Here is a 13,862-nt window from a genome sequence, read left to right as displayed (position 1 = left end):
GAACCCACCCACGCTCATCGGTGTGCCACACGCACCACCTGCTCTGCACCCACGAGGCACCCGCAAACCTGCACAAGGACCACTTCTCTCTGTCTCCCACATTGGGGTTTTTCTTGTTTCATTAACTCAACCACGAGAGGTGTCACCAGATGTAGACATGGAGGTCTGAAGTCACTCCCAGGTTTGTCAGCAGTTAGATCTCCTTCTAACAAGCAAGCCTCAGGAGCCTCAGGAGCCGTGCCTAGGAGAAAATCTGACATCTGGTTGCGAGGCCAGGCTGCCAAGACTCCAAGTCAAATTAGCCATTGACCGCCCTCCTCTCCACACTGAAAGGACAACACCTCCTCCAGGAGAGAGAGGAGGCATGGGCAGGGTCTGGGCTCCCCCATCTTCACTTTCATTTTTTTTTGTTCCTTTTTGTTTTTGAGACCGGCCGCACCGTGCTCAGCCAGTGAGCGCTGTGAGCGCACTGGTCATCCCTATATAGGATCTGAACCCGTGGCGGGAGCGCTGCTGTGCTCCCAGCACCGCACCCTCCCTAGTGCGCCACGGGCTCGGCCCTTCACTTTGATTTTTTAATAGACCTATGAAAGTTTTGTATTGTGGTAAAATACACATGACGTAAAATTTACTGTTTTGACCATGTTAAGTGTGCCGTCCTCTGGCACTAAGTACATTCACAATGTCATGCAGCCATCGCCACCGTCCAGCTCCAGAACTACTTCTTTTCCCCACTGAAGCTCTGTACCCATAAAACAAAACTCCCCATTCCCCCCTCCTACCAGCCCCTGGCAACCACTACTCTACTTTCTGAATAGACGTTATTTTTTAGAACAATCTTAAATTTACAGAAAAAATTGAAAAGATAATACAGAGAGTCCTCATATACCCCACACAACAGTTTTCCCAACATTAATATTTTCTATTAGTATGGCATGTTTGTTACACTAAAGAACCAGTATGGATATGGTATTACTAACTACAGACCATAGTTCATTCAGACTTCCTTAGCTTTGGCCTAATGTCCTGTTCCAGGATCCCACCCAGGACACCACCTTATATTCCGTCATCATGTCTCCTTAGGCTCCTCTCGATGGTGACAGTTTCTGACTTTGCTTGTTTTTGATAACCTTGACAGTTTTGAGGAATACTGGTCAGGTATATTGCAGGATGCCTCTCCACTGGGATTTGTCTGATGTTTTTCTCATGGTTAGACTGGGTTTATGGTTACTTGGGAAGAGATCACAGGGGTAAGGCACCATTTTCATCACGTCACATGAAGGGTACAAACTAGCAACGTGATTTATGATTGTCGATGTTGACCTCGATCACCTGGCTGATCAAGAGTGTGTCCAGATTCTCCTTGTGAAGTTGCTTTCCCCCACCCCTCTACCTGCCTTTTCATATTCTTTGGAAGAAAGTCACTCTGTGCAGAGTTGTACCCCCCTCCTTGAGGGCAGGGTATCTACCTAAATTATTTGTAATTCCTCTGTGTGGGAGATTAGTCTCTTCTCCCTTGTTTATTCAGGTATCCAATAATTATAAATAAGTCAGTCATTTATATCAGTATGGACTCATGAATATTCATTTTATTTTTTGGATAATAATCTCACACTACTTTATTTCCACAATTGTTCCAGCTTTGGCCATTGGGAGCTCTTTCAGTTGGTTTTTGTGCCCCTTTCACATACCCCCATCAATATGGGTTTGGGTGGGTGTGTTTGCTTGTTAATTTTGAGCACTTCCTTACTTTCTGGCATTACAAGGTGCTCCAGGCTCACTCCTCTTATATGTTTCCTGCCTATCTTAGAATCAGCCATTTCTCCAAGGAGCCTTGTTTCCTTTAATTGGATAATGGTATTAGCAACCAAGATTTGGGCACTAAGTGCTATTGGGATATCATTTCCTTTAAGGCTCTCTTAGCTGACAGAGGAAAGAAATATATGTGTGCATCCTAACTTGTGTATATACACACATCTGTAGATATTTCCATACATAACCATCTGTATCTGTATTATGCTGAACATGAGTTCTTCCCGATGTCTCCAACTCTCATCATTGCCACATGGGTCCTTCCAGCTGCCTGCCCTTGCTTATCTGTAAATGCCCACTCCAACAGACAGAAACCTGGCTCCCACTGTCCATCATCCATTTACTTAATTTTTCAGTTCACCTAAAAATCTGGGTTGACCCATTTTTTCTTTCAGTACTTTAAAGATGCCACTGTTGTCTGGCTTACATAGTTTCGGATGAGAAGTCTGCTGTAATGCTTATAGTTGTCCTTTATGTCAGGTGTCCCTTTCTCTGGCTGCCTTCAAGATCTTCTCTTTTTATTAGAAGTTTGACTATGATGTGTCTAGGTGTATGTGGGGAGGATAGGGTGGTATTCATTCTGCTGTGACTCTGAGCTTCTTGGGTCTGTGGTTTATTGTCATTCATTAATTTTGGAAAATTCTCTTGGATGCACTGTTCTTTTTTCCCCTACTCTTTTTTTTACCCCTCTACTAATCTATCCTCAAGTTCACTGATTCTTTCCTCAAGTTTCAATTTGCTTCTAAGTGTGTCAGAGGAATTCTTCATTTCAGATATGGTGTTTTTTGTGTTTAATATTTTCATTTGACTCTATTGTGTAGTTTCCATCTCTGCTGAAATGCCCCATCTGTCCATGTACATTTTCCACCTTTTCCACTACATCCCTTAACATATTAATCATAGTTACTTTAAAGTCCCTGTCTGATAGCTCCAACATCCGTGTCACCTCTCACTTCAGTTTTATTGAATGTTTTACCACCTGAAAATGAGTTGGGGGTTTTTTTCCTTGCTTTTTTTTTTTTTCCTCATAATTTTTTCTTGAATGCCAAGAAAGCATTCAAGCATTATGTGTAGAAGCACTGTAGACACTTAAGTAAATAGTATTTACCCCAGAAGTGGGCATGCCTCGTTTTTGGTCATGCCGTTCATGGTGGGGGATGGGTGGTTGAGTCGGAGTCAGTCCAGTCAGTGGTTGAGCTGGGTGCGGGTTTTGTTGTCACATCAGTATCTTCAGTGTTCCTAACCTTCATGTTCCTCCAGCAAGGGGCATTCATGGTGGGGGATGGGTGGTTGAGTCGGAGTCAGTCCAGTCAGTGGTTGAGCTGGGTGCAGGTTTTGTTGTCACATCAGTATCTTCAGTGTTCCTAACCTTCATGTTCCTCCAGCAAGGGGCTGCAGTTACCTCACGCTATTTGTGGGGCTTGCAGTGCTGAGGAGTTTCTCTCATATTCCTGCTCCATCCTCAGCTTTTAGCAATCCCTGCACCACAGGAAGGATCCCTCCCACACTCTTCCCCTTCCCGGAGGTAGACTACTGCTTCTCACTACTCAGTGCTAGGCTCATAGTGGGCACAGGCGGGTTTCTGAGTCCTCCTGCACAGCCTCAGTCTGCAGCAGTATTCCTGCCCTCCCCTCCACAGCAGCCAGACTCTGCCTATGACCTGTGGCTGGCCTTGGACAGGTGTCTGCCCAGCCCCCAGCAGTGGCTGACCTCTGCATGGTATTGGTGCACGGTACTGGGCCCAAGGGTTACCACCCCTTCTCCAGGGGGCGGACAGCTTTTGCTCCTACCCTTTCCCAGAGCTTTGGGGGTGGGAGAGTTTCCTGGCCTCTCCGAGTGGCTGAAGCCTCATATGAGAGAGGGGCCTGAGGAAGCAGGCAGAGTTCTGTGCTGGCCTCTCTGGGCAGCCTGTACATCTTCACCACCAAACGGGGTTCTTTCCAGCCCCCTGCCCTGCCCCAATCCTCCTTGTGAGCACCCGTCAGACTCACAGAAAAGAGCTTGCAGGTGAGCACAAATTCCCTGGTGTCATGTCCGCGGCCCCCTGTTATTCTAAACTTTGCCATCAGCCCACACTTGACCTTTAAGAATCGCTTAACATCGTAGCTGCTCTCTTCTTACTCTGCTCTATGCCGACCACCTCTTCCTCCGTGTGTCGCCAGAGGCGCGGCAGTTCCTTTGTCGTGTCTCTGTGCCCGAAGTCTTTGGAATTCAGTTCAGTTGGCTGCCTTGTGACCTCAGTTCTGTCACAGGCTTTAAAAGAGTCATGATTTTGTAGATTATCTGCCTTTTCTCAGGGTGGGAGTGACATTGTCTCGCAGTTTTCTACATCATAAGCAGAAACGGAACAACCATTATACGCTTTTACTGTGTAGGATTTTATGCTCCAAAACATGGATAATGTGAGGACCTTTCAAGGCGACATCTCTACACACAATTTTCACCTCATGGGAGAACCTGCCCCTGAGGAAGGTTCAAGGGGCACCTGCACAAGGGGAAGGTGCTCGTGATTTCTCTGATTGTGGGGTGCTGTGCGAGGAGATGAAAGTGTGGGACTTCACATATTTTGCATAACCCAGTCAGGAACCAACAGGGAGTTTCCAGCCACACTTATTTTTCTAACCATGAGGCTTCAAGGAGCATGGACCTCGGGCTCTAAGTCACCAATGTCCAGATATGTGAGGCCTTATGAGGGACATAGCCTCAGGGTAGGGACGGTGGCCCAGAGAAAAACAGGGGTATCTGTCAGCACAGTGAGGTCAAATGACCATGCCCATGGCACACAGAAAGATGTTGGTGTACGGCCCCAGGCCCTCAGGGACTAGCCTGATGACAGACAGCCCACAGCCTTGGCATCCTGCAGACCCAGCCTCGGGTCCTGGTTCTGCCTCTTATAGGAGGTGGGGTTTTGGAAAGGCCTTTCTGGGTTCCATTTTCTTCCTATGAAACTGAAGCAGAGGGGATAAGAGCCCCTGCAGTGGCCCTGACCATCTCCTCACCTGCTCCCACCTACAGGAAAACCTGCAGAAGCTGGTCCACATTGAGCACAGCGTTCGCGGCCAAGGGGACCTCCACCAGCCAGGAAGGGTGAGTGCCACTACCACGGGTGGGGCAGAGGGCAGCTGAGACTCTGACAAGCCCTCTTGTTTGGTGGGGCTGGCCCCAAATGGGCCTGGCTGCAGTTGCTATTTACCTGCGGAGGGGCCAGCTGGCTGGGCTCACACTGCCAGGGCCCGGGACTGCCTCCCCTGGGGTTGGCCACCCCTGTGTCTGCTGCAGGGTGGTTAAAGACATAGTGTCAGCTGGTCCAGTGTTCCCTGTGGTTCTCTTCACCTTCAAGAAGAGGAGACATGAAGTATTTTTAGTCCAGAGTTGTTGGGAAAGCAGGAAAACTCTCTCAAGAGTGAACCCCAAGAAAGTATCTTAAAAATAACATCCTTCAAGAGGCAAATGTACTCACTTTTAAGCTTCCAAATGGAAAACATATAACTCAGCGTAAAAATAGTCAAAAATATGTTCATTACCGGTTGTGGTCTATGAAAGAAAAGAGACAAAGGAATGAAAGATTGGGTTCAGGGGATTTTACTAAAAATTAGCAGGGATCTCACTGGTCTGAGATTCTGTAAAATCACACTTAGTGTTTTGGTCATGATTATGAATTCAATAAATATTAAACGTCTATTTGTATCCTCCAGAATTAAGAGGATGGTAGCAACTGTTCACAGATCTTTGGCACTTATAGCAAACTTTAAGAGGCTCTGTTCTGAATGGACTTCTCATGGTGGCCAACCAGGGAGGGAATCATGGTTTGGACCACTCTGTGGCCAGAACGTTGTCAGCACCTGGTGCAGTACAAGGGGGATTCCTGAGAGGCCAGGCTGCCATCTCAGTGTCGTTCCAGCATGTATGGAGCATCACTCGTGAGCTGGGAGTTCACCTGTGAGCGGCTCTCTGGTTCTCCAGAGACTTCATGATTAAGTTTCCTATTCAGGGGCTCTCCTGCAGCGCTCTCTAGGAACACAGGAGGCATCAGCCTGGTCACCGAGGTCTGCTTCTCTCTCTACAGGAGTTTCTGAAAGAAGGGACACTAATGAAAGTGATGGGGAAAAACAGACGGCCCCGGCACCTGTTTCTGGTAAGTACCTGGCCCCCAAACCAAACCCCAGGACTGTCAATTTCTGTGCAGTTTTCTAGGGCCGGTATTCCAGGACAAGGGGAAGGGAAGGTAGAGCAGAACAGGGCTGAGTCTGAGGGTGAGGGGCATCTGGGGAGCTGGGAGCCTCACCCTTAGGTGCCACAACCCATCACTCGCTGCCGGAGTTTATTTGCCCACGTCCCCACCTCATCCAGCACTGAGATAACCTAGGGCCAAGAAGGAAAGTCGCCTTGCCAGGCTCTCCACACTTTGGTGGCAGAGGCCCAGAAGAGAACCCGGGACTTTGAGCCCGGTCCAGCACTTTCTCCACTACGCAGGAGACTGAATATGATTTAACATTTTTTATCATTTACAGCCACAGTCTTGAGCGCCAGGGCATGTGCAGGCCATGGGCAGCAGCGCCAGCCTCAGTGGCTGTTGAGCTGCAGGCAGCTCCTCGCCCCACTCCTGTGCCCCCAAGTCACCTTGCCTTTGGAGCCCCTCCGTCTGACGGGTATAATTTTCCATGCGCTCCCACACTTGGCTTTACCGTGCGGTCTCCGTGGCCAGGGCTACCTCCTGGGCTTTCTCGCAGCGCTGCAGGTGGGAGTGGGCGGGTTCTGCGCATGGCCAGACACGCCCTGTCTCAGACCCCTGTCGGACACCTCGGGCGTGCTGGGGACAGAGACCAGGCCCTGGCCTCCCCTCAGCCCTGGAGTCTAATGGGAGAGGCCCAAGTAGGCAGGTGTAAATGCAGTGAGGAGAACCATAGAGAGGGTCTCAGGGAGCCATGGAAGCGAAGAAGAGGCTGGGGACAGCCGGCCGCGCTCTCGGGTGCTCGCTGGGTGCCGTGCCCTGTGCTGAGCTTGGCATATAGCCTGGAGGAAGCGCTGCCTGAGCAAAGCCCAGGGAGAGAGAGGGGTGTGTCTGGTGGGCAAAGGAAGGACGTCTCAGGAGAGGGAACAGCAGAAGCCAAGGACAGAGCAGAAGACACGTGCTGTGTTTGGAGAGCCTCTATGATCTCATGAAATCTTTGGCTCTCGATGGGCCCTTCTGCTCACTAGTGCCCCACATAGACCCTACCCATGGAGGGGCCACTTGAGGGTGGAGTTCCAGAGACAGCTGAGCAGAGAAACCCTGAGCCTGGCCAGAAAGTGTGGAGCCTGTGGCTGCCTGTCAGGCCTCGCTGGGCCTCAAGGGTGAGGGTCCTGAGGCCTTGGCCCCGCCTTGGGGGCTCCCTTGGTTCTGCATGAACCACAAGGTGACACAGGTTCACCTATCTCCTACCTCCCATGAGAACCCCCCACTCCAGCTGGTTGGCAGTGCAGTGGGAGGGAGAGATTGGGCTGCAGGCAAGACGAGAGGAGTTGCCCAAGTGGGACTTCAAAAAGGAGCCAAGCAGTGCCTGGTTCAGACTTGGGTTCTCAAAAGGATCTCAAAGCCTCCGTGGATGCATGAGTCGCGTGAGTCCCTTTCTCTAGGTAGTTTTATTTTTTATTTTTTTCAAACACCCGCTTACAGACCTCCTGTGTTGGGAACTCCCTGCCTGCTGCAACATTCACTCATTTTACAGCTCCTCATCCATCTCCTTCTGAGTGCTAGGATCTGTACTGGAGTGTAGATGTGTCCCTGCCCTGTTGTAGATCTTGACGTCTAGTGGGGAAAGCCATCCCTTGTTCCGTATTAGACAAGTCTAAATATTTAAAAACTCTTTCCATTGAGGACAAGTCTGTGTGCCCCTGAATTTAGGGGCATCTATGTGGTAAGAGCCATACTGAGCTAGTTAGATCCCTATCTGACAGCTACCCCATCAGTAAACCTTAGACAAGCCACAGACACGCGTGAGCCTCAGTTTCCCACCAGGAGCGTGGAAACACTAGGTGGTTTTGAGAATTAAATGAGGTGACTTGTGTGCCTGGCACATAGAAGCCACTCATTTGGTAGCCATTACAACAGTTTCCTCTCTTCCTCTGACAGTTGCTCCCCCCCACCCTGACACAGTCCTCCCTCTGCCTGGGGCTACAGGGCTCATCACTGTGTCTGCCCCAGCACAGCCCTGCAGAGTTGGGGCCAAAAATGGGTCCTCCCAGGTCCCCCTTCTTCAGGATGAAAAAGGGAGGTCATACAGGACGCCGGTGAGGAATCAGCTGATTCAAACCCCAGCTCTGACACCCACTGCTCTGGGACCCATGGGCGTGTCCCATCACTTCTCTGAGCTTCAGTGCCCTGATCTTTAAAATGGAGGTGACATCCTTCCTGGACATGAGAGAAGTGTGCAACATGGCAGCTGGAACAGAGTGGGTCCATCTTGGTCCCCCAGCCATTTGCCGTCTGGCCTCCTCCTCTGCCCATGCCAGCTGGTCTCTGTGCCTCTCACAGGGACCCTGAATGCCAGGCAAAGCTGCAGCATCCTGACCCTCCCACCCTGTCCTCTCTCTCCTCTTCTGCCTTGTTGCAGCAGACACTGAGGCTCTTGTGTGCCTGTTGTCAACTCCTCTTCATCCTTCAAGCAGTGCTCAGGTGTCACCTCTTACGGAAGCCTCTCCACTTCCCCTTCTCTCCTCCCCTCTTGTTCTCCACCTCCCACTTCTCGCCCCCTCCGCTCCCCCACTTCTCTCCCCCCTTCTCTTCCACTTCCCCTTCCCTACCCCACTTTTCCCCTCCCCCCTTCTCTTCACCCCTCCCCTCCCCCCACTTCTCTTCCCCATCCCCCACCTTCCCCTCCCTCAAGCTCCCCCCCACCCCCATCTAGTATGGCCCTTCATCTAGCATCTCTCTCACTGAGTCCCAATGATAGGCCTGCATCTCTCTGGTTCTCCTGTTATTATTAGTCCATAAGCTTGCAATGTCTGAACCTGGATCTTCTTCTGTCTCAGTACAAGCCCTTCCACTGAGTAGGTGTCAGCAGCTGTGGAATGGAGGCATGGATGGGAGGAGGATGGATGGACAGGTCTGAGCCAGGGAGTGCCGTGGTGAACAGGCACACTTAAAGAATCTTCCTTCCTCCTCAGGTGCCAGTTTCATAAAATAATCTGAACTGCAGAACAGACTGGGGGCATCTCCTGCCATCACACAGAGGTTTCAGTGAGACTGGAAAGGCTCCCGTGGTGGCCTCGCCATCCCCGAGCAGCAGGTGGCGCTGCTCGCTGGTGGCTCCTTACTGTGGGAAAGCCCCCCTACCCTAGCCCTTCATGAAGGATTCCTTCCCCTTCCTCCAAAACACACTTTGAAGCAGGGAGAACTCCAGGTGATCGGGAAGTGGCCTGTCCTGGCCCACTGATAGACCTTGGCGCGTGGCAGTTGCCGTGGCAGCAGGTGCTGGATGAGCAGTTGCAGAAAGGCTGGGACTGCTCTGCTGAGCTACCCGGGCCGGTTCCCTGGGAAGGGAAGGGTTTGTGAGCAAGACTCTGTGCCGGGTTTGGTTCTTGTCCCCAGCTAGGGCCAGCAGTCACTGTGAGACCACCCCCACCACACCACACCTTGTTTGGTTCTTGTCCCCAGCTAGGGCCAGCAGTCACTGTGAGACCACCCCCACCACACCACACCTGAATGCACTGCAGGCACGCTTGTTTACCTACAGCCCTGGCACCACCACCTATAGCTTTGTGACCTCGGCATGTTGTCTGGCCTCTCTGGGCTTCAGTTTCTCCCTGTGTGAGATGGGGATGATGACAATGGTGCCTGCTCTAAAGGGAGGTCACAGGTGTCAGGCACAGATTCAGTGTTCAACATACCACAGCTCTTAGAAGGCAGAGCTGCAAGGGCTTGGAAAGCTCCCGAGCCCAGAGTCGGCAAACTGTAGCCTGCAGGCCACAGCTGGTGCATAGCCACATGTGTTCGTTTATGGATTGTCTGTGACTGCTTTTGAGCCACAACAGCAGAGTTAAGTAGCTGCAACAGAGACCGTGTGGCCCCCAAAGCCTAAAGTACTCACTGCCGGGCCCTTTACAGAAAAGTTTGCCAACCCTGGTCCTCTCCAGCTCCCTTTAGAGAAGGTGAGGCCCAGAGAGAGGAAGGGTTGCACAGCCAGACAGTGTCTGGACCACTCCTGCCCTGCCATGGCTGATACATTGGGGTCCTAAGAAGAGCTGGTGGTGGGAAAATTCACCCATCTGTTCCCTCAGCAAGCTCTATTGGGAAAAGAAAGCATTCATCCTGAGGTCTTGTTCTGTTTCAGACATTAGGTGCATTGTCCTGTTCAGTCCCTGCAGCACCCCTGGTTCCCATTGGCCCCATGCACAGAGGTCCTCCTTTGTTGGCATCAGTAATAATGTAAGGGTGGAGATGTCCCCGTTTTGCAGATGAGGACGCTGAGGCTTGGGGTGCAGCACCCCTGGTTCCCATTGGCCCCATGCACAGAGGTCCTCCTTTGTTGGCGTCAGTAATAATGTAAGGGTGGAGATGTCCCCGTTTTGCAGATGAGGACGCTGAGGCTTGGGGAGGTGAAAGGGTTTGTCCATAGTCACACGGCTGGTGCATGCCAGGGTCATGGTTCGCAGCGCACTGCACCAGCCTGAGTATGATGTCGTCTTTACGGACTTGAAACCTTCTAGCCAAACAGAAACACTCTCTCCTAAGGAAGTGAAGTGAATTTCGTTATGTTTCTTCCTGTCTGCCCTGAACGTGGGGTGAGCTTTAGTTGTTCATTCAATAAATGTTAATTAAGCAACAAACATTAATTGTGTTGGTCACTGGAGCTACAGCAATGAACAGGACCACCAGGTCCCTAACCTTAAGGAGTTTTCTCTTTCCTCTTTCTCCTCCCTCCCTCCCTCCCTGCCTTCCTTCCTTCTTACCTGTATTTTGCCCAATTTAATCTCCATAGAGAAAAATGCGTCAGTCTTAAGTGTACGTGTCTACCTGTATTGACAAGTGTACATCATTGTGTGGCCACCACTTGGGTCAAGGTATAGAACACTTTCAGTCCCCCAGAATGTTTCCCTGTGCTTCTCTCAGTCACTCTCCCACATCCCTGAGGACCCCAGGCAACCACTGGCCTGATTTCTGTCACTATAGGTTAGTTTTGCCTCTTTTGGAACTTCATGTGAATGTGGTTTTTTGTGCGCGGCTTCTCCCAGCATGACCTTGAGATGCAGTCCTGTCCGTCGAGTGTGTCAGCAGCCTGTTCCTTCTGATTGTGACGCGGTATTCCATAGTGTGGATGTACTGTGGGTGGTTTGTCCATCCATCTGTTGGTAGGCATTTGGGTAGTTCCCGCTTTGGGCTGTTATAAATAAAGCTGCTATGAACATTCTTGTACATGACTTTTTGAGGGAATATGCATTTATTCCTCTTGAGCGTCTACCTGGGAGTGAAATATTGGGGAGGGGCTCATGTTTTAGCGCAGAATGTTTTTGCTTGCCTGTGGGGTTCACCGAAGAATGCAAGATGCCTGTGCACCCCAGAGTTCAGGGGTCTTCCGTGTGCAGAAGCCCAGTGCAGCCCACTGGGGCCAGGACATGGCTGACAGGGTTGCCCTCTCCCCAGATGAGTGACGTGCTCCTGTACACATATCCCCAGAAGGACGGGAAGTACCGGCTGAAGAGTACATTGGCGGTGGCCAGCATGAAGGTAAATGCCTGGTGCTGGGCACCCTGGGGTGGGGAGACCCTGGAGGAGGAGGAGACGGCATCCCTGTGCCTAGGAGCACACAGACCAGCTGGAAGGGGGAGGCCTGAAGAAGGGGTGTTAAATTGTGGGCTATAGCAGGTTTATACTGTAGGTAATCCAGGGAGAGGAGAGGGGAAAGGAGGGTTTCCTGGAGTAGGGGACATAAACCCTTAGTGTAGACAATTATTTGGTCAGATTGGGGAAAGGAGAATGGGAAGGGGCATCCTACCTGGAAGAAAATGCATAAGGAAAGGCTTGGAGGGAGGAAATGAGCAGATGTTTGGTAATTTATTTTTAATCGTGGTAAAATAAACATAGCGTAACATTTACCATCTTAACCATTTTCAAGTGTACAACTATACACTTGGCATTCAGTAGCGTTCAGTGGCATTAGGTACACCCACATTGTAGTGCACCCATCACCCCCATCCATCTCAGAACTTTTTTTGTGTTGCAAAATTGAAACTCTGTACCCACTAAATGGTAATTCCCCATCCTACCTCCAGCCCCTGGCACCCACCATTCCACTTTCTGTGTCTGTGAATCTGACTGCTCTAGGGACCTCATCTAGGGGGAATCACACAGTATGTCCTTATTTCACTTAGCATAGTGTCCTCAAGGCTTGTCCATGAGGTGGCATGTGTCGCAATGTCCTTCCTTTTGGAGGCTGTATGAATATGCCACATTTTCTTTATCTGTGTGTCGTTCCGTGGACATGTGGGTGGCTTCCACCTTTTGGCTGTGGCACATGCTGCTGCTGTGGACATGGCACCTGTGTGGCCAAGCTCAGAGTAATTTGGCCCCAGAGATGGGGACATTTGGGAACTGTTGGATATTCTGGAGAAGCAGGAGGTTTCAGGAAGTTAATTCTGGTATAACTGGGGAAGGGGTCAAAGAGGGGAACACTGAGGTGGACAGTGGAGCAGTGGGTGGTTGTCATGCCGAGGGCAGAGGGGAGGATGGCAAGGCGAGCCCTCTGGGGCACTGCAGGGTCTCTGATCTGTGGGCTGTGTAACACCATGGGGACCTTGATCACTGAGCAGGCACTTGTCCAGTGTGACAGTGCACCTGGAGGCTGCCCAGGCTGGGCCCTGAGAGTGACGCTCTGTGGCTTTCCTGGGTGTGGGTGAATGACAGAGGACCATGGAGTCAGCAGCCTGGCACCTAACAGCATCTGCCGTCACAGGAAGGTTTGCCCTTTACAGATGAGGAAACTGAGGCTGAGAGTGTGCCTCAGGCCCCTCTGCCCATCTACCACCAGGAGAGGAATCTGGCCTGGGTTTGGCCCTCCCTGTCCCTACCCTGAAGGGGCTGCTGTTGGTTTCCAGGTTAGCCGCCCTGTGATGGAGAAAGTGCCCTACGCTCTGAAGATCGAGACTTCCGAGTCCTGCCTGGTGCTCTCTGCAAGGTAAGGGGGTTGAGGGTGGTGGGCAGGGGGCGGCAGAATTGTAAGGGCGGGAACGTTTGGAATAACAGGTGCTGGATGTGCCATCATTTTTATTTTAAGTCAAAGGACTTTTTTTTTTCCTTTTCAGTGTTTCTTAACCACTTGTGGTGTCACAGATCCCTTTGAGAATCTAATAAAAACTGTGGCTTCTCTTCCCCAAAAAAGTACATATTCATACAATTTCTTTTTTTTTTTTTTTTTGGCAGTTGGCAGGTATGGGAATCTGAACCCATGACCTTGTGCTCATAAAATTGTCTATATAACTTCAGGGTGTCTCGAGCCCATTGTTCAGGATTAACAATGACAAAATTGCACGTTTGTGGAACTCTCCGTGGATGATTGGGTCTTTACAGCGGTACGCGGAGTTAAGGCGGGTAGAGAACATGTCTGTGCCTCAGTTCTTAGTGGGCTGCCTTTACGCTTTCACATGTAGAGGGTCAGAGAAGAAAATCGTGGGCGAACCTTCATTTATCTTTCCTTCCTGGGGGTGTCTAGTCCATTTGGACTGCTATAACAAACACCACGAGCTCAGTGTCTTACAAACAGAAATCTCTCACAGTCTGGAGGGTAGGAAATCCAAGATCAAGCTGCAGGAAGGTTCAGTGCCACTTGCTGCTCCACAGACAGCGGTCTTCTTGCTGTGTCCTCATGTGGTGGAAGGGGCAGAGTCTCTCTGGGGTCTCTTTCATAAGGACACTAATCCCATTCATGAGGGCTCTACCTATGACCTAATCACCTCCCAAAGGCCCCACCTCCTAATGCCATCACCTTGGGGGTGAGAATTTTAACATGTGGATGGGGATAGGAGCATAAACATTCAGACCACAGCAGGGGGTGTGGCTTCCTGTCAAAATGTCC

General features: G+C 50.7%; 1 protein-coding gene across 1 annotated transcript in view; it reads left to right on the top strand.

Moving 5' to 3' along the window:
- FGD5 (FYVE, RhoGEF and PH domain containing 5) overlaps positions 1-13,862 on the top strand; it is a 123,830-nt gene that overhangs the window by 96,758 nt on the left and 13,210 nt on the right. Inside the window, exons 11-14 of the mRNA XM_008564357.1 lie at positions 4,828-4,899; positions 5,879-5,947; positions 11,435-11,518; positions 12,886-12,965. Of these exons, the coding sequence (XP_008562579.1) occupies positions 4,828-4,899; positions 5,879-5,947; positions 11,435-11,518; positions 12,886-12,965 (305 nt within the window). The remainder of the gene's footprint in view (positions 1-4,827; positions 4,900-5,878; positions 5,948-11,434; positions 11,519-12,885; positions 12,966-13,862) is intronic.

This window comes from Galeopterus variegatus, unplaced genomic scaffold (assembly GCF_000696425.1).
Source record: "Galeopterus variegatus unplaced genomic scaffold, G_variegatus-3.0.2 Scaffold185, whole genome shotgun sequence".
In the NCBI taxonomy this organism is placed as follows: Eukaryota; Metazoa; Chordata; class Mammalia; order Dermoptera; family Cynocephalidae; genus Galeopterus; species Galeopterus variegatus.
Note: the sequence above shows the minus strand (reverse complement) of the source record. Positions and strands in the feature narration are given on the sequence as shown.